At 35.7% G+C, this 16,774-nt stretch overlaps 11 protein-coding genes, 1 non-coding gene and 1 pseudogene across 16 annotated transcripts; 5 read left to right on the forward strand and 8 right to left on the reverse strand.

Annotated features, from left to right (window-relative positions):
* Positions 1–52: 52 nt before the first annotated feature.
* nspa-7 (Nematode Specific Peptide family, group A) lies at positions 53–157 on the reverse strand (the record flags this gene model as incomplete). The annotated part of the gene is made up of 1 exon (NM_001028839.2): positions 53–157. The coding sequence occupies one exon, from the start codon at positions 155–157 to the stop codon at positions 53–55; it is 105 nt and encodes a 34-aa protein (NP_001024010.1).
* Positions 158–1,729: 1,572 nt separating this feature from the next.
* nspa-4 (Nematode Specific Peptide family, group A) lies at positions 1,730–1,834 on the forward strand (the record flags this gene model as incomplete). The annotated part of the gene is made up of 1 exon (NM_001028837.5): positions 1,730–1,834. One exon carries the CDS (start codon positions 1,730–1,732, stop codon positions 1,832–1,834), a length of 105 nt encoding a protein of 34 aa, NP_001024008.1.
* A 1,076-nt stretch (positions 1,835–2,910) lies between these two features.
* Positions 2,911–3,162, reverse strand: H12D21.3 (uncharacterized protein; the record flags this gene model as incomplete). Its single annotated transcript, NM_074267.1, has 1 exon — positions 2,911–3,162. The coding sequence occupies one exon, from the start codon at positions 3,160–3,162 to the stop codon at positions 2,911–2,913; it is 252 nt and encodes an 83-aa protein (NP_506668.1).
* Positions 3,163–3,816: 654 nt separating this feature from the next.
* On the reverse strand, positions 3,817–3,921 carry nspa-1 (Nematode Specific Peptide family, group A; the record flags this gene model as incomplete). The annotated part of the gene is made up of 1 exon (NM_074268.5): positions 3,817–3,921. The coding sequence occupies one exon, from the start codon at positions 3,919–3,921 to the stop codon at positions 3,817–3,819; it is 105 nt and encodes a 34-aa protein (NP_506669.1).
* A 583-nt stretch (positions 3,922–4,504) lies between these two features.
* H12D21.2 (uncharacterized protein) lies at positions 4,505–6,108 on the reverse strand (the record flags this gene model as incomplete). Of its 2 annotated transcripts, NM_001392663.1 has the most annotated exons (5): positions 4,505–4,661; positions 4,707–4,933; positions 4,976–5,107; positions 5,253–5,346; positions 5,391–6,108. In NM_001392663.1, the coding sequence occupies 4 exons, from the start codon at positions 5,489–5,491 to the stop codon at positions 4,904–4,906; spliced, it is 357 nt and encodes a 118-aa protein (NP_001380103.1). The 2 variants fall into 2 exon arrangements, with proteins under 2 accessions (NP_001380103.1, NP_001256628.1); NM_001269699.1 differs by lacking the exon at positions 4,505–4,661 and having other exon boundaries at positions 4,699–4,933; positions 5,224–5,346; positions 5,391–5,491.
* Positions 6,109–6,420: 312 nt separating this feature from the next.
* nspa-6 (Nematode Specific Peptide family, group A) lies at positions 6,421–6,525 on the reverse strand (the record flags this gene model as incomplete). Its single annotated transcript, NM_001028838.1, has 1 exon — positions 6,421–6,525. The coding sequence occupies one exon, from the start codon at positions 6,523–6,525 to the stop codon at positions 6,421–6,423; it is 105 nt and encodes a 34-aa protein (NP_001024009.1).
* Positions 6,526–8,095: 1,570 nt separating this feature from the next.
* Positions 8,096–8,200, forward strand: nspa-2 (Nematode Specific Peptide family, group A; the record flags this gene model as incomplete). Its single annotated transcript, NM_001028836.3, has 1 exon — positions 8,096–8,200. One exon carries the CDS (start codon positions 8,096–8,098, stop codon positions 8,198–8,200), a length of 105 nt encoding a protein of 34 aa, NP_001024007.1.
* Positions 8,201–8,390: 190 nt separating this feature from the next.
* mpst-2 (Rhodanese domain-containing protein) lies at positions 8,391–10,469 on the reverse strand. Its single transcript, NM_074270.2, has 6 exons — positions 10,336–10,469; positions 10,191–10,286; positions 9,912–10,139; positions 8,842–9,100; positions 8,572–8,789; positions 8,391–8,523 (listed from the first exon to the last, which is right to left on the reverse strand). Exons 1-6 carry the CDS (start codon positions 10,348–10,350, stop codon positions 8,464–8,466), a joined length of 876 nt encoding a protein of 291 aa, NP_506671.2. The 5' UTR covers positions 10,351–10,469; the 3' UTR covers positions 8,391–8,463.
* On the forward strand, positions 9,509–9,813 carry H12D21.16 (annotated as a pseudogene). Its single transcript has one exon. A coding segment is annotated over exon 1 (305 nt).
* Positions 10,470–11,013: 544 nt separating the features above from the next.
* H12D21.5 (uncharacterized protein) lies at positions 11,014–11,868 on the forward strand. The gene is made up of 5 exons (NM_074271.4): positions 11,014–11,070; positions 11,130–11,198; positions 11,249–11,311; positions 11,422–11,485; positions 11,530–11,868. Exons 1-5 carry the CDS (start codon positions 11,067–11,069, stop codon positions 11,810–11,812), a joined length of 483 nt encoding a protein of 160 aa, NP_506672.3. The 5' UTR covers positions 11,014–11,066; the 3' UTR covers positions 11,813–11,868.
* Positions 11,869–12,660: 792 nt separating this feature from the next.
* On the forward strand, positions 12,661–16,033 carry mpst-3 (thiosulfate sulfurtransferase; the record flags this gene model as incomplete). 3 transcript variants are annotated; one of them, NM_001269702.4, is made up of 8 exons in its annotated part: positions 12,661–12,757; positions 12,813–12,900; positions 13,012–13,066; positions 13,213–13,317; positions 14,060–14,284; positions 15,257–15,515; positions 15,624–15,841; positions 15,898–16,031. In NM_001269702.4, the coding sequence occupies exons 2-8, from the start codon at positions 12,878–12,880 to the stop codon at positions 15,958–15,960; spliced, it is 948 nt and encodes a 315-aa protein (NP_001256631.1). In that variant the 5' UTR covers positions 12,661–12,757; positions 12,813–12,877. The 3 variants fall into 3 exon arrangements, with proteins under 3 accessions (NP_001256631.1, NP_001256630.1, NP_001256632.1); NM_001269701.3 differs by having other exon boundaries at positions 12,682–12,757; positions 12,813–13,066; positions 15,898–15,960; NM_001269703.2 differs by lacking the exons at positions 12,661–12,757; positions 12,813–12,900 and having other exon boundaries at positions 15,898–16,033.
* Positions 14,354–14,845, reverse strand: H12D21.6 (Glycine-rich cell wall structural protein 1; the record flags this gene model as incomplete). The annotated part of the gene is made up of 1 exon (NM_074272.1): positions 14,354–14,845. One exon carries the CDS (start codon positions 14,843–14,845, stop codon positions 14,354–14,356), a length of 492 nt encoding a protein of 163 aa, NP_506673.1.
* Positions 16,034–16,713: 680 nt separating the features above from the next.
* On the reverse strand, positions 16,714–16,774 carry H12D21.17. Its single transcript, NR_070008.1, has one exon. It is a non-coding gene; the product is annotated as an Unclassified non-coding RNA H12D21.17 (non-coding RNA).

Consider the following 16,774-nt stretch of genomic DNA (forward strand, 5'->3'; position numbering starts at 1 on the left):
TGTGAGACTAAAAACATAGGTCACTATTAGCAGCTAGGGCTCAGTTGCCACTTCAGATCATATCCTCGTTGGCGGCTTCAATGCTCAGTCCAATCCAAGCCATTGCAGTGTAGGCGAGAGTTGAAGCAACAAGGACGGCAGTGTAGATGACATTCATCTTGAGGTGTTTTTGGGAGAGTTGTTGGGATCGATTTGATCGTGATTTGAATGACAATTTCCTCCTTATTTATACCAACTATTTGTCATCATTTTGCTGATAACATCTATAAAAATAATCAGAAAAGCTCAAAATGTAAACAACGCAAAAAAAAACTCTTTAAAAAAATCATTTCAAATTTAGAAACGCACCATCAAATTTTTTTTTCGATTTCAGAAAAAATTAAATTTCATTGTGAAAATACATTTAATTTCATATAATAATTCCTACTCATTTCCAATTGCATTACCACTTCCTTAAAGGCGCATACCCCATCGCAACTATTAAAAATTTGTCGTGGCAAGACCGGATAACGTATTTGGAAGCAGAAATTGTAAAATTTTTGGGTCTACTGAGTGGCTTTACACATGTGTAATGACACTAAATAACTGTCTCCTCACCTAGGTACCTCCTCAATTTGCCGAGCAACTGACTTCAGCTCTGATCATCTTTTTGTGAGCCCCATGACCAGTACTTCGGCTTTAACAAGCCCAACTTAACGTTAACTTCGTTCAAGCTTACTTTAGAGTAAACAAGACTCACACAAAATTTAGTTTTGATCAGAAATTCTCCAATTGAAACTCACTGCCTTCTACGCTTGTAGAATTTCTCCAAAACCTGTCATTGACAGACTTTTAAAGTTATATTGAGAGCGGGCAAACATTCTAGTTGATTTTTAAAAATGTTCAATTTTTAACAAAAATTCTGAATTGTTTTGTCGCCCATTAAAGGGTATCATGAAAAATCATCCAGCCAGCCCTATTTTGTCCTATTGGGCTCTCGTTTTTAAATTAATCGGTGTATAATAAGGTTCGCATTGTAAACATGCACTTCAAGACTTGGTGAAATAAATTATGAAACTTTTTTTTGATGAAAAACTTTAAAATGCATTCACGTGTTTCTAAATTTGAAATGAATTTTGTTTGTTTTCTTCGTTGTTTACATTTTGACCTTTTCTGATTATTTTTATAGATGTTATCAGCAAAATGATGACAAATAGTTGGTATAAATAATGTCGCGAATAGCATGGAGAAGGATCTCCATTATTCACGACTTAATAATTATTCTATAATTATTGCATAAGTATTACTGTAATTGAACTCTACTGGCGAAGATCACTACTACCAACAATCCACATCCACATTGCTCTGAGAACTACATCATGCAACCAAGAACAAGGACGTCAATCTATTAAACACGTGAACCACTACCGCATGCACAAAAGGATGACGGACGCGAGCAGCCACGTGGTGACCTTTCCACGTCTACACCGACGACCACAAGACACGTGTACAACACCGCCCAACAGGAGATGCTCATCGAATCAGTCTTAACTTTTACTTACCTTTTGTTCTCCGTTCTTTTGTGTAGTCTACTAGATCTTCGTCAATAAATACTTATAGAGTCACCGTTGTTCTGTTAGTTTAACTTATAGAAAATACCACTGAACGCACTGCAAAACAAATAAGGAGGAAATTGTCACTCAAATCACGATCAAATCGATCCCAACAACTCTCCCAACAACACCTCAAGATGAATGCCATCTACACTGCCGTCCTTGTTGCTTCAACTCTCGCCTACACTGCAATGGCTTGGATTGGACTCAGCATTGAAGCCGCCAACGAGGATATGTTCTGAAGTGGTACCCATCAAAGTGTATCGGACATCCTCGTATTGAATAAAACTTTTGTATGCGTGTGTATGTTGTTTGACAGTCGATGTATCGCTATCCGAACAAGTTTCAAGAAGTTTTCTAGCAAATATAGCCTTATTATCCAGGGAGTTCACTTTCCTCGCAGTGATGCCACCAATACTATTGTTCTTGCACTTATTTGGAGTAATCATTTCATTTCAATGTTTGAGGTGATACGAAGGCGCCTCTCACTCGAACTCATTGCGCCGAACGACATTGAGCAATTTATATGCGGGTTTTTATTGAAACTTTGGCAGCAGGGGCGTAGTTTGAACTAGAGAAAGGTCGACGCCAGTTTTTTCAGGCAACTTTTGAGCAAACGGAGTTATTAGAAAATTTCCTTTGTAAAGTTTTTTCCAGTTTTTTCAAAATTGGTTTTTACAGAGATTTAAACAGAGGAGCACGTTAAACTATAAAAAGTCGTTCTGCATATTTTTCAATTAATTTTTTATTATTTTCGAGACTCGTAAAATTGCTTCAAAAGTGGACTTCTGATTGCATCAAGGATGTTACCTTTAATTTTCAGATTTTTTTTTAGGGAATAAAACTTCCGGAAGACCATGCGAAATTTGAACTTCCAAGAAAAATAAAACAGCAACCTGAAATGTGTTTTTTCCAATGGAAATTAAAATATAACGGGATCAGCGGAGTTCGAAATGTAGTATCTATTCTAAACTGTAATTTCAAGAAGACTATCCAAGGAAAAATTAAAAAACAGTTTCTTGTTTCGCGAGTGGCAGACTGTGTTTATATTGATTTCCAAACTTATCAAAAAAACATTATTTTCTAGTTTTCTATTTTCACAAACTTAGTTCTTATATAAAAAGTTTTCAAGAGTGTAAACAATTCAAAAAGATACAATGAGCAATTATGTTGAGATAAATATGAAACAGTGACCGAAACTTTACCGGTTTTTCTGTGTGACTGACTAGAAAAGTCCCCTTGATTGAAAGTTCGTTTTTTACAATAAAAACAAAATTAATGCTTCAACATATTTATGAAACAATCGGGTCATAAAAAATTAATTACTCTTTTGAGGTCCGCCTTGCCCAGATTGTCCAGATTTTCCATTCCCACTGTTTCCATCAGTTCCAGCTATTTTTTGATTTCCTTGTCCATTTGGAGCACCTCCAGAACCATTCGATGCAGTTGTTGCTTTTCCTCCATTCTTGTTCTCTCCACCATTTTGTTGTCCACCTTCCTTATTATTTTGAGCAGAAGCCACAACAAAAGCAACGATAAGAAGAACAATAGCTAGCTTTGAAGAAAACATTTTCAGAATTGAATTCAGAAACTGAGTGACCGATATTTCTAGTGAGACATCTATGGGCGTTTTATACCAAAAAACTGATGATGAACTGCATTGCAAATCTGATCAGGTACAGATAGGAGGAAAGTTCAACTAACAAAACATAGATGACAGATTTTTTTCATAACATGAGTAAGTATTATGAAAAAACATAGTGAAACTATTTTTATTTGAAGATATGAATAAAACATTCAACTGAGAGTTGTTTTTCAGCAAATGCTCTACAGTTTCAATTTCAGAAGACGAACACAAAATACACAAAACAACTTCATTTATGAGACTCATAGCGCTTTCATTTCTGTAGTTCAAAATACTGACAGAGTTTCAATGAAAACCCGCCCATAAATTGCTCAATGTCGTTCGGCGCAAGGAATTCGAGTGAGAGGCGGGTGAGAGGCGCCTCCGTGTCACCTCAAACATTGAAATGACTACTCTAAAAGGTGCAAAAACAACAGTGTTTGCTCTCTCCAAACTCTCCGAATAACCGGCCATCATTGCTAGAAAACTTCTTGAAACTTGATTGGATAGCAATACATCGACTATCAAACAACAAACACACACGCATACAAAAATTTTATTCAATACGAGGATGTCCGATACACTTTGATGGGCGCCACTTCAGATCATATCCTCGTTGGCGGCTTCAATGCTGAGTCCAATCCAAGCCATTGCAGTGTAGGCGAGAGTTGAAGCAACAAGGACGGCAGTGTAGATGGCATTCATCTTGAGGTGTTGTTGGGAGAGTTATTGGGATCGATTTGATCGTGATTTGAATGACAATTTCCTCCTTATTTATACCAACTATTTGTCATCATTTTGCTGATAACATCTATAAAAATAATCAGAAAAGGTCAAAATGTAAACAACGCAAAAAAACTCTAAAAAATTCATTTCAAATTTAGATACGCCTAATCGAATGTTTTCCCAATTTCAGAAAAAAAAATTAAATTTCATGGTGAAAATACATTTAATTTCATATAATAATTCCTACTATATATAAATGTGGGAAAGCGAGAAGAACTAGAAGACCGAAGACTAGGAAACAAGAATTTCTAGTGATTGTCAGACGTCTGAAAAGTCCTTTGTTGGCATAGGGTATCTTGTGAACAAATAGGGGCATGTTTCAGGTAATTTAATTTTCAAGAAAATAATTTGAAAACTTAATGGTAGAAAAGACAATATGAAAAATTGATGATTCCAAAAACCGTAGTGCATGAGAAGTAAAATCTAATCTTTGCTCAGATCCACTCAGAAAATAAATGACCTTAAAATGTGCATTTTTACATGCGAACCAAGAAAAAAAATCGAATTATAATTTTTATTGCAGCTGAAATTATTATATACTTGGAACAGTTTCAAACAAATTGCAAAATTTTATTCAATCTTGAACATATTCAAAATCATTTATTATCAAAAGTACAAGTTCTCAAATCACCCAAACTCTTCTTTCATTTTTCTGAAAACTAAAAACGATTCTGTAAATTAGTGTCTGTATGTATGTCACTTACTTTTTGAAGATTTCTTACTCTTCTTCGATTTTTTCTGCGACTTTTTGGATGATTTTTGAGTTTTCTGAGATTTTTGTAGTTTCTTCGACGTAGACGGTCCAGTTGATGGTGATTTTGTTTTGTTCACCAACTTCTCAGCAAATTGCACCTTTTTCCCATCATTTCTTCCAGTTCCGGCGACTTTCTTCGCGGCTTCCTCAGTCAAATTGGAAGGCGGTTGATCGTTTCTGAAAATATAATTTATTTGCATTTCGATTAGCAATTATTACCTTGAAGCTTTTCCCAGTGGAACAGTGATGGTGAGCGTGTGCTGTGAATCTGATCGCTCTGACTTTATCTCCATTGCCGGCTTTCCTTTTTGAGGGGGCTTTCGGCCACGGAACATTCGGATTGAGTCCTGTCTGAAAGTAGGATTTGACATGACTGACTTCATTTCTCAGCCAATTGAAAAATCTGTAGTTAGTAGTATTTGTAGCTTGTAGTCCATGATGTTACACCTCACACCAACTTCACTCACACATCATTCCTTTGCTTCCTTTGACTAACCTCACTCCTTTTCTGATCGCGCTCTGATGGTCGTTCTGACACCTGTGTTTGTGATACTGAAATATCACTGTTTCCTCGTTGGGATTTTCGTTCTCTGAAAGTCAAGAATTCAGTCTGAAAACAAACAAAAAAAATTACCTTGAAGAGCCACGCTGTGCACATGAAAAGATTGAAAGCAGAAGTAACGATGTGAATAATTGAAGACACTCTATGATTGTGATTTTGAACGAATTGAGCATTTTATTGGAAATTTTACAAAGTGCCAAATTTACAGAAATAACGAGAAAAACGTTAAATGGCCAAAACAAACTTTGACTTGTGAATTGTGACCTTTCGAGAAAAATAAAATAGCAACGTGAAATTCAGTTTTTCCAATGTGAATGATAGTACGACGGATTCAACGGTGAATTTTGGATCTACTTAAATAGGTAATTTTAAGAAAATTATAAAATTAAAGAGTTTGAATTTTATTACAGTTTCTCATAAATTCTTTAGAAACTCTTTTTTAATTTGAGGACATATAGAGATGACAATCGTAGTAGAACGTCAGTTTTTTGAAAATAAACTTCAACGATTTTAAATTTAGTTGAAGATAAGAGAGCATATTGCAGATTTTTCTTTCAAAAAAATAATAACAAAATCCAAATGTTTGCCTATTACCAAGCATCGTTCAAATTATTGAAAACTTACAAAAACCACTTTTTGAGGCATACTATGGTCACCAAATAAATTAAAAAATGAACTCAAAAATATTTCAAACCGAATTTTCCGGGGTTTAGAGTTTAGTACCGCCTCTGAAATTTTCGTGGTAGCCTAGTCTAACTATAAGCGTAAGCTTCCACATAGGTATTGTTTTTTCCAAATATGTAGGTATTGTTTGATACTACTTTGACTTCCTTTTCTTGTGAATGGTTTGGATGTAAAAATGAAGTCCTTCCGCGAAAATCAATTAGAAGCTCGTGCCTCAGCAAAATGAGCAAGAATTGAAAAGCGGAAATGATGACGTCTCCAATCTTTTCAAATTAGCAAAACTCTATACTTTGCATTTTTCTTTACCATCTTTTGCAACAAACGTGCAAACTTAATATCAAAAAACACCACACATAAACCTTCATTTGTGAGACTAAAAACATAGGTCACTATTAGCAGCTAGGGCTCAGTTGCCACTTCAGATCATATCCTCGTTGGCGGCTTCAATGCTCAGTCCAATCCAAGCCATTGCAGTGTAGGCGAGAGTTGAAGCAACAAGGACGGCAGTGTAGATGACATTCATCTTGAGGTGTTTTTGGGAGAGTTGTTGGGATCGATTTGATCGTGATTTGAATGACAATTTCCTCCTTATTTATACCAACTATTTGTCATCATTTTGCTGATAACATCTATAAAAATAATCAGAAAAGCTCAAAATGTAAACAACGCAAAAAAAAACTCTTTAAAAAAATCATTTCAAATTTAGAAACGCACCATCAAATTTTTTTTTCGATTTCAGAAAAAATTAAATTTCATTGTGAAAATACATTTAATTTCATATAATAATTCCTACTCATTTCCAATTGCATTACCACTTCCTTAAAGGCGCATACCCCATCGCAACTATTAAAAATTTGTCGTGGCAAGACCGGATAACGTATTTGGAAGCAGAAATTGTAAAATTTTTGGGTCTACTGAGTGGCTTTACACATGTGTAATGACACTAAATAACTGTCTCCTCACCTAGGTACCTCCTCAATTTGCCGAGCAACTGACTTCAGCTCTGATCATCTTTTTGTGAGCCCCATGACCAGTACTTCGGCTTTAACAAGCCCAACTTAACGTTAACTTCGTTCAAGCTTACTTTAGAGTAAACAAGACTCACACAAAATTTAGTTTTGATCAGAAATTCTCCAATTGAAACTCACTGCCTTCTACGCTTGTAGAATTTCTCCAAAACCTGTCATTGACAGACTTTTAAAGTTATATTGAGAGCGGGCAAACATTCTAGTTGATTTTTAAAAATGTTCAATTTTTAACAAAAATTCTGAATTGTTTTGTCGCCCATTAAAGGGTATCATGAAAAATCATCCAGCCAGCCCTATTTTGTCCTATTGGGCTCTCGTTTTTAAATTAATCGGTGTATAATAAGGTTCGCATTGTAAACATGCACTTCAAGACTTGGTGAAATAAATTATGAAACTTTTTTTTGATGAAAAACTTTAAAATGCATTCACGTGTTTCTAAATTTGAAATGAATTTTGTTTGTTTTCTTCGTTGTTTACATTTTGACCTTTTCTGATTATTTTTATAGATGTTATCAGCAAAATGATGACAAATAGTTGGTATAAATAATGTCGCGAATAGCATGGAGAAGGATCTCCATTATTCACGACTTAATAATTATTCTATAATTATTGCATAAGTATTACTGTAATTGAACTCTACTGGCGAAGATCACTACTACCAACAATCCACATCCACATTGCTCTGAGAACTACATCATGCAACCAAGAACAAGGACGTCAATCTATTAAACACGTGAACCACTACCGCATGCACAAAAGGATGACGGACGCGAGCAGCCACGTGGTGACCTTTCCACGTCTACACCGACGACCACAAGACACGTGTACAACACCGCCCAACAGGAGATGCTCATCGAATCAGTCTTAACTTTTACTTACCTTTTGTTCTCCGTTCTTTTGTGTAGTCTACTAGATCTTCGTCAATAAATACTTATAGAGTCACCGTTGTTCTGTTAGTTTAACATAGAAAATACCACTGAACGCACTGCAAAACAAATAAGGAGGAAATTTTCACTCAAATCACGATCAAATCGATCCCAACAACTCTCCCAACAACACCTCAAGATGAATGCCATCTACACTGCCGTCCTTGTTGCTTCAACTCTCGCCTACACTGCAATGGCTTGGATTGGACTCAGCATTGAAGCCGCCAATGAGGATATGATTTGAAGTGGTACCCATAATAGAGTATAGGACATATTCCTCGTAACGAATAAAATGTTTGTATGTGTGTGTATGTTGAATGATAGATGATGTATCGCTATCCACCCGCCTTTGCACTCAACTTCCGATCCTAACGGCAATGTGCGATTGTCGTCAGGGTGTTATTGAAAATGTGACAACTGGGGTGTAGAGAAAGTTAAACGGAAAATCATTTTATAAAATTTAGTTCCGCATTGAAAATACAGTTTCATTTTATAGAATAATTTATACTAAATCCCAGTTGCGTTTACAAGCTCTGGTGCGCGATAGGACAATTCGAACATACTTCCCTAAAAAAAACCAAGAATCACTTTCAAATATTTCTGAAAAAACCTTACATTATAAAGTTTTGCTTTAAAACCACTTCTCTCTAGAGCAACAAAGATTACAGATGCTTGCATACCAGTGTTACATCCGACGAAAACCTGACTGGCAGAAGTAAGGCCAAGACTTGAAATCTGTTCGTCAACGTCTTGCTGACTAATAAATCCATCTGGTCCAATTACTTTCGCCATTGGGAAATTTATTGCTCCAGTAACATGAGATCCTTTGGCTTCTGGAAGAGAATAATTTAGGGCACTTAAAGCACGAGAATAAGAAATCCCTACTGGTTCCTGGAAAATTGGTGGCAAGAGGATCTTCTCCATCAAACTGTGCCCGAATCCTAGTATCCAAGTATACAGTGTTAGTCTCCGCGAAATTATTAAATGGAATTTCTTCAAACTTTGCCAAAATTGTGTTGTCCAACGACTTGACATTGACGTTTCCAAGTTTTGGGGTGACAACGGCGTTGTCAGTTGGCCCTCCAGCAGCTTTCCAAACATCCATCCCTCCGTTCAGGAGGCTTACAGTTGTAAAACCATACATCTATAAGAATGACATTTTCTGACTGAAAGATATCATCATCGCATTTCCGTTTACAGAAAACTAAATAAACGCTGACTCTGTAACTACGTAAGAATGCTTCATCTGAAAAAAATTCAGAAAAAATCTACCTACAAACACTGTTTTCGCATGTTTTGCAGTCATATTTGTGTTTTATTTTGGCTGAAAAAGTTCATGAAGTTTCTGGACTATTAGATAAATGTTCATGTTATTTTTCCAACGCTCTCTCATTTCAACTGCTGCCTCCAAAGTTCAATGCCATTGTTTCTCTCGCTCATTGATGACTCATGGTTTTGCAAACATTACCAACTATGATCATCATCATGTATTTTGATATATAATGTCTAGATTTCATGAAAGAAAGTATCAATTTCATATTCACATTTTATCATGCTCTCCACTAAATTGGCAGGCCTTATTTTCCTTATTGCACTTTCAGCAGCTGCTCCCCAGAAGAAAACTGATGTGACCAGATCTCCTCCATCTGAGAAAACTGTCGAAAAAGAACAGATTGTCCCACAAAACTCAGAGAAGTTGGAAAAAACGGAAAAATCAGAAAGGACAAGACAGGCAAGACAATCTGGATTTGGTGGACAAAGTCAGCAATCTAGTGGATTCGGAGGAAGCAGCTCAAATGGAATGGGAAGTTCTAATAGTCAGGGAGGATTTGGGAACCAAGAAAGTCAGTCTTCATGGGAAACTCCAACAATCAGCGAAGCTTTGGAAATAAATAATGTGTTATTTCTTGCTTAATTGATCCATTAAAATGTTTATTTATAATGATGTTTCCTACCTTGAAAGTCCAATAAGCTCTTGATGCAAACTTCATTCCAGAAGCTGGACCGTTACTGTAAATCACCAACTGATCTCCATTGTTCACTCCCAATAATCGTAGATACTTCTGAAAATGTTCTGGTGGATACAGATCATGCTTGATATATTCTGATGAGTAGCTGCCAATGTCTAGATCAAAGTGTACAGCTCCTGGAATGTGCTCATCCGTGTACAAATCGGGGCTTTTCTAAAAAAAAAGAAAGACATATTTTTGAATTTGGTTTGAATCTATTCATACTATGTCACTAATAATGATTTCTGGGTGGTTTGTGTTGAATTTGGCATTGTTCAGAGCCGCTGTTTCAACATATGAAGCGTCAATTATACGAACATTCTAAAAGTTTAAAATTTTTACAAAATATAAATAAGACCGACTAACTCACATCAAAATTTTGCATTAACCATTGTGGTGTGACAATGGAATTTGCACTTGTAAAACCAAGACTTCCAGATGATATGGCAACTAGAAAAATACATAAAGACCAAAATATTATCATTTTCAGTTAAACCACTTATAACACGTGGTATAATCGAAAGGAGACTGACCAATTTCAGGAAACTTAATCAGAATTTATAGACCTTTCGACCCATTTTCCGATAAGAGACTTATGAAGATCAAACTGCACACGCCTTTTTTCCTAGAACTTTGATGATGGTTCGGGAAATTACAGAAAGTTAAGACAACTCTACAGTAAAAGGCAGCTGGAAAAATTGTAGAAATCTTCCAAAAATTATGAACTAGAAAGGCAAGAGCTGTATCTTTTCTACGTCTTGTTTGTACATAAAAAATTTGAATGACAAAAAGGATTGAAGTATCTTCAAAACCATTCAAAGCAATAATTTCAGAACAATAGTTATTGTCAAATTAACAAAATACTGAATTCATTCAAAATTCGCTATTTTCTTTTCTGGATTTAGATGTCTAAAGTGAATTCACTTTCTATGGTTATTTTATAGTTATAAAATTTGAAAAAAAAAGTTTAACATGTTTCTAATTTGTTAATTAAAAAACGTGAAGATATATAAGAAATACTCATTATCCACCATTATTTATTATCGATTTTCCAAATCACCAAAACTCAAATTGTAATTGTTTTATCTACCGGATCGAAGAATGCGTTAGTTTTGTTGAAGAAACTTTTCAGAATGATTTTAAATAAGTCAAGATTATTTGCAGAAATTCGCGTTATCTTTCTCATTGGTTTTCTGGCCTCCAATTGCCATGGGTTTTCCGATATTTCTGATGGTAAGCAGTGGATCCTGAGAAAATATTAAAAAAAAGAGTTCTAATTACAGAAAATATTGATTATTATTCTACATCTGACAAGGGAGATTACCGCGTTTATCGGTCCGCAAATGGTAAGGGAAACATTTTATATTAAAAAAGACCGCATTCCTGTTTCTCAAATGTTGTTAAGACTGAAAACAAATAAAACTCTGTTCTTGTTATATGTATTTAATTTTTTCAGATAATGAAACATCTTCTTCTGGTCCTTGCACCGATACAGTAATTTACAAACCAGTGGAATGGCCGTAAGTTAAAATTATATATTCATCATGAAAGATTAATTTTTCAGATGGTACATGATTGCAGCCATTGCTGGACTATCAATTTTAAATGTTCTTCTCATAATTGAAATTATTCGAATTGGCAGGAAATGGCTCAAACTGAGGAAAGAGTACGTACCTCTGAAAGGGACAAAGAAGGGGCTGAAAAACCAGAAAAAAGGCAAGAAGAGCAAGAATAGCAACAACACCAAGTCTACGGATAATACAGGCGATAATGCTCAACCGGATGAGCAGAAGCAACAAAAACTGGAAAGCAAGGAAAACGTTCCGGATCAATTGATGTCAAAATGAGAGTTGTACCCCGGTTTTAACAAAAACCGGAATAAACTGAATAAAATGTTATTTTATATGGTACACATTGAATTTTTCCGACGATGAGAGGCTTTTTATGGACATTTCTCATTTGGCAGTAAAACTGTTAAACAAAGGTATTTTCCAATATTTATTGAATCAAATCTAGAAGTTGGCTACTTGTTTCTTGATTGTTCTAAACCTTCCACACCTACACCTACCTAGCGTATACACTTGGGGTGGGAGGCGTATCTTTGCAAATCCACAAAACTGCCCAATCCGATATGACAATTCAATTTTTTGAAATGAAAAGGAATGTAGAAATATAGAAATATGGAAAATACTTAGTTTGAAATAACATCTATTGTTATTCAAAAAAACTAGAAAATATTGTAAAAACTGGTTGAAAGATTATTCTGCTAATGGCAAATTTCCGGTAGTGATTGAAATCTTATCCAATTGTTTCAATGAAAATAAATGTTATTCGAGAACTACCGGTAGGCACGTAGGCATGAAAACGTTAATGTCTACCATTATAAGACAAAAACATAACTTAAAATTCGAAAATGTTCTCTAATTGGCTTACACTCAAATTTGCCATTTTATCGTTCATGCGACAATTTGTTAAGTGAGTGAAATCATGTTTTCAAACATCAAACAAATAACTTATAGGAGGTTGAACATAGTCAATGAGATTCAGTTTTGTTTAAAAAACAGTTCCTACCTCTAGTTGACCCACAACTAAACGGGCACCTATTTGACCTGTATTTTCCTTTCACTCTAGACCCTCTCTCTATCATCAAATAGTATATCACTTTCTCAGCCGTCTATGTCTCTCACGCCCTGTCACATCTCTCAGTATTTTGCCATTTGAACGTGTTTCTTGCCAATTTCCTTTCCAACGTCTATTAAAACGCCACAAAAAGTGTGTGCAACTTCAGTTACGTGAGTCTTATCAGGCTATCGACGCAAAATGTCTATAAATTTTAATTCGAAACAGCACTCAGAAAACCGGCCAGTCTCATTTCAATTTTCCCTCGTTTTTCACTCTCAACCAACACGAAAATGATAAGTCTATTTTTCAAAAGGTGTGCACCTTTTTCGTCGTGTTCACTAACATTTTTGTCTGTCATTATTCTGTCAATTATTAACATTAACATATCATCTGTCAACTGTCATCCTCTTGATTCTTATTTCAGAGCTATGAGTACAAACCCTATTGTCACTCCACAATGGTTGATGCAAAATGTCAATGTGAGTTTTTTTTTCAAGTTTTACCAAACTAGGAAATCTGCTTTCGAGAAAGGCTATGGCGTAAGATGGTGAAGAGGCGAGCAAGAGGCGCCTTTGACTCGCCTTGACCGCATGGAATTTCGTGTCAAAAATTATAATATTTTCAGAAAGTACGATTAATTGATGCTACGTATGCACCAACAGCCACTCGTGACTACAAGGAGTTCAAGACCAAATGTTACGGAAATTTTGATTTATTGACAAAAAATAATGTACGTCTACTTACTAGGGAACCGTCAGAAGGTGCCCATCGGACTTGCATATGAGACCTATGCCATTCGATAGTGCATGTCTTAAAACGGTTACTCGTGAAATTTTAGCGGCAAAACTCCAGAACCAAGCTCACGGCGGGAAAATAGCACTGTAAGGAAGAAGTTTAACGATCTAACGAAGCAATTTTTTATATTCATTTTGGTAGCTCATATCTCCATAGATAATTTTTTACAGAAAAGTCATCTACTAAAAAGTTGTTGATATTGTTGTAAAGAACAAGTTTCTAGTTGAAAGTTTTTTACCAAAAAATTTTTGTTTGCGAGAAAATCATTAGAAACGGAATAGCAGCATAAAAATAACAACAGCAGTTGCCGCACTTCACGCGCTTTTATCTCAAACAAAAATTTTTTGAAAAAAAACTTTTAACTACAAACTTGTTCGTTACAACAATATCAACAACTTATCAGTTGGTGGCTTTTCTGTAAAAAATTTATCTATGAAGATATGAGCTACCAAAGTGAAATTGGAAAATTGGCCCTCCAATGCTTCATTAAAGTGCTATTTTATGATCTTTGAGAGCCCGCCGTGAGCTTGGTTCTGGAGTTTTGCCGCTAAAATTTCACGAGTAACCGTTTTAAGACATGGGCTATCGAATGGCATAGTTCTCATATACAAGTCCGATTGGCACCTTCTGACGGTTCCCTAGTTAGCTTTAAATTGACAAAACATTTTTAATTCCAGACTGTGGCTGCGTATACCGGAGAGCATATTCCAGGAGCTGCACACTTTGGCCTTGACTCTGCCTATTTCCCATCGCAGTACATAAAATTTGATCTGTACCCGCCAGAGCATTTTGAAAAATATTTACGCTTGTTGGGAATCAACAATGACGAACAGGTGGTCATCTACAGCAGAGGTCCTGCCGCAGGAATGATGTTTGCCTCGAGAGCATATTGGACACTCAAGGTAGGAAAATTAATTTTGATTCTTAATTTTATTTGAGAACAGTGGGGCAATTAAGAAAAACAAATGAAATTATTTTTTTCCAAAGTTTCTCTGAATATTGGAATTTCCCATGCCATTTGAACTGCTTCCTGATTGACCGGATGAACCCATTTGTCCGCCAAAACCTGATTGACTAGAGGATCCAGAAGATCCAGAAGATCCAGAAGATCCCATCTGTCCACCGAATCCTGACTGTCTTTGGTTATTTGATCCCATGCCGGAAGACTGACTTTCTTGGTTCCCAAATCCTCCCTGACTATTAGAACTTCCCATTCCATTTGAGCTGCTTCCTCCGAATCCACTAGATTGCTGACTTTGTCCACCAAATCCAGATTGTCTTTCCTGTCTTGTCCTTTCTGATTTTTCCGTTTTTTCTAACTTCTCTGAGTTTTGTGGGACAATCTGTTCTTTTTCGACAGTTTTCTCAGATGGAGGAGGTCTGGTCACATTAGTTTTCTTCTGGGGAGCAGCTGTTGAAAGTGCAATAAGGAAAATAAGACCTGCTAATTTAGTGGAGAGCATGATAGAATGTGAATATGAAATTGATACTTTCTTTCATGAAATCTAGACATTATATACCCAAATGCATGATGATGATCATAGTTGGTAATGTTTGCAAATCCATTAGTCATCGATGAGCGAGAGACAATGGTATTGAACTTTGGAGGCAGCAGTTATAATGAGAGAGCGTTGGAAAAAGAACATGAACATTTATCTAATAGTAAGTGCACGCATGGAGTTCTTGAACTGTTTTTCAGCCAAAACATAATTCAAGTATAATTGAAACCCAGTTTGTTTATTATTTCAAGTAAGTAATATATTTAAGTTAACTTGAAAGGGGAACAATCGGAACTTATAGTTAAGACTACAAGATGGATATTTGCTTTACAAAATTTACCAGTTCAAACATCCTGAATATATTATAATTTTCAGGCCTATGGATTAACCAATTTGAGCCTTCTGAACGGAGGGCTTGATGCTTGGAAAGCTGCTGGAGGGCCAACTGATAACTCCGTCGTCACCCCAAAACTTGGAAACGTCAATGTCAAGTCGTTGGATAATACAATTTTGGCAAAGTTTGAAGAAATTCCTTTCAATGAATTTGCTGAAAATAAAGTTGATTATCTCGATGCAAGAACCACACCACAGTTCACTGGAGAAGAGCCCCTCAATAAAACTTTCCCGGACACCAGTAAGCTTACCAAATTCTGTTTCGATTTGCTACTTTTTGTAAATTCAGCCTTTTAATTTCAATTCCAAATATCTCAACAAAAATTAAACAAAAATGTCATTTTTCCAGAAGCCACCGGATCTCATGTAACTGGTGCTATCAGTTTCCCTATGGCTAAAGTAATCGGTCCAGATGGGTTTATTAGTCAGCAAGATGTTGACGCACAGATTGCCAATCTCGGTTTGAAATCTGGAAATCAAGTATACGTGGCATGTAACACTGGAATTCAAGCTTCTGTCATCTTTGTTGCTTTAGAGAGAAGTGGTATCAAAGCAAAACTGTATAATGTACGTTTTTGAAACATTGGAATATTCTAGTTTATGACTAATTATCACTTTTTCAGGGAAGTATGACCGAGTTAGCTTCTCGTGCCCCAGAGCTTGTCAATGCTACAGGAAACAATTGAATGGATATTTATATATTTTGGAATAATTGCAGGGTATAATAAAATGTGTAAATAAATGTGTCTTAAGATTTCACCATTGCATTTTGTTTGTATTCTAAAAATTATTCAAAAAAATTGAAAATCTTGTATACTTGAAAACTTTCCCTGTTCATGGCAAACATTGACCCGATTTTGGAGCTACTTTAAACTTTTGCTAGTTGTCTTGGTCATGAATGGCAAAACACCGGTAAAAAAGATATAATAAGCATAGTTGGAACCCCCTACACATCCAATTAGCGTTTGATCAGAGCCTGCCAACAGTTTGGCGAACGTTTGTCATCTCGTTTTATATGTAAAAAAACGGCGAAACTTTGCTACTTCTTGGTAGTTTGAGAAATTGTTCGAGGGCCCTATAGTTGTATTGTACGTTCTATGGTAAATACGAATTCAATATTCATTTTCCCCAATCATACTGCAAATAAAAATACGAGTATGTACAAACATATCACCTTAACGCTAAGAAATATCAATATTTTATACATCTGCTCTTGAAAAAGTGTCTACTAAATTTTGCGCCTTCATATTATCTAAATTCTAGGATTTAGAATCAATTTTTGAGCAACAAAATGTTTCAAATAATAATTTCAAAAATTCAAAAATTGAACTTTGGAGTAAAAAAGAGAATATGGGAAACACAATTGACCTCTAATTGAAGTGAAATGTGCCGTTCTCCCAATCTCGAGGCAATCACCTTGAGAACGGTCGTCCCTTCCACTCATAAACCCCATTATCTTTCCCGTTTGGTCTTACCTTGACACGTCTGCGTCTCTTATCT

Source organism: Caenorhabditis elegans, chromosome V (assembly GCF_000002985.6).
Source record: "Caenorhabditis elegans chromosome V".
Lineage (NCBI taxonomy): Eukaryota > Metazoa > Nematoda > Chromadorea > Rhabditida > Rhabditidae > Caenorhabditis > Caenorhabditis elegans.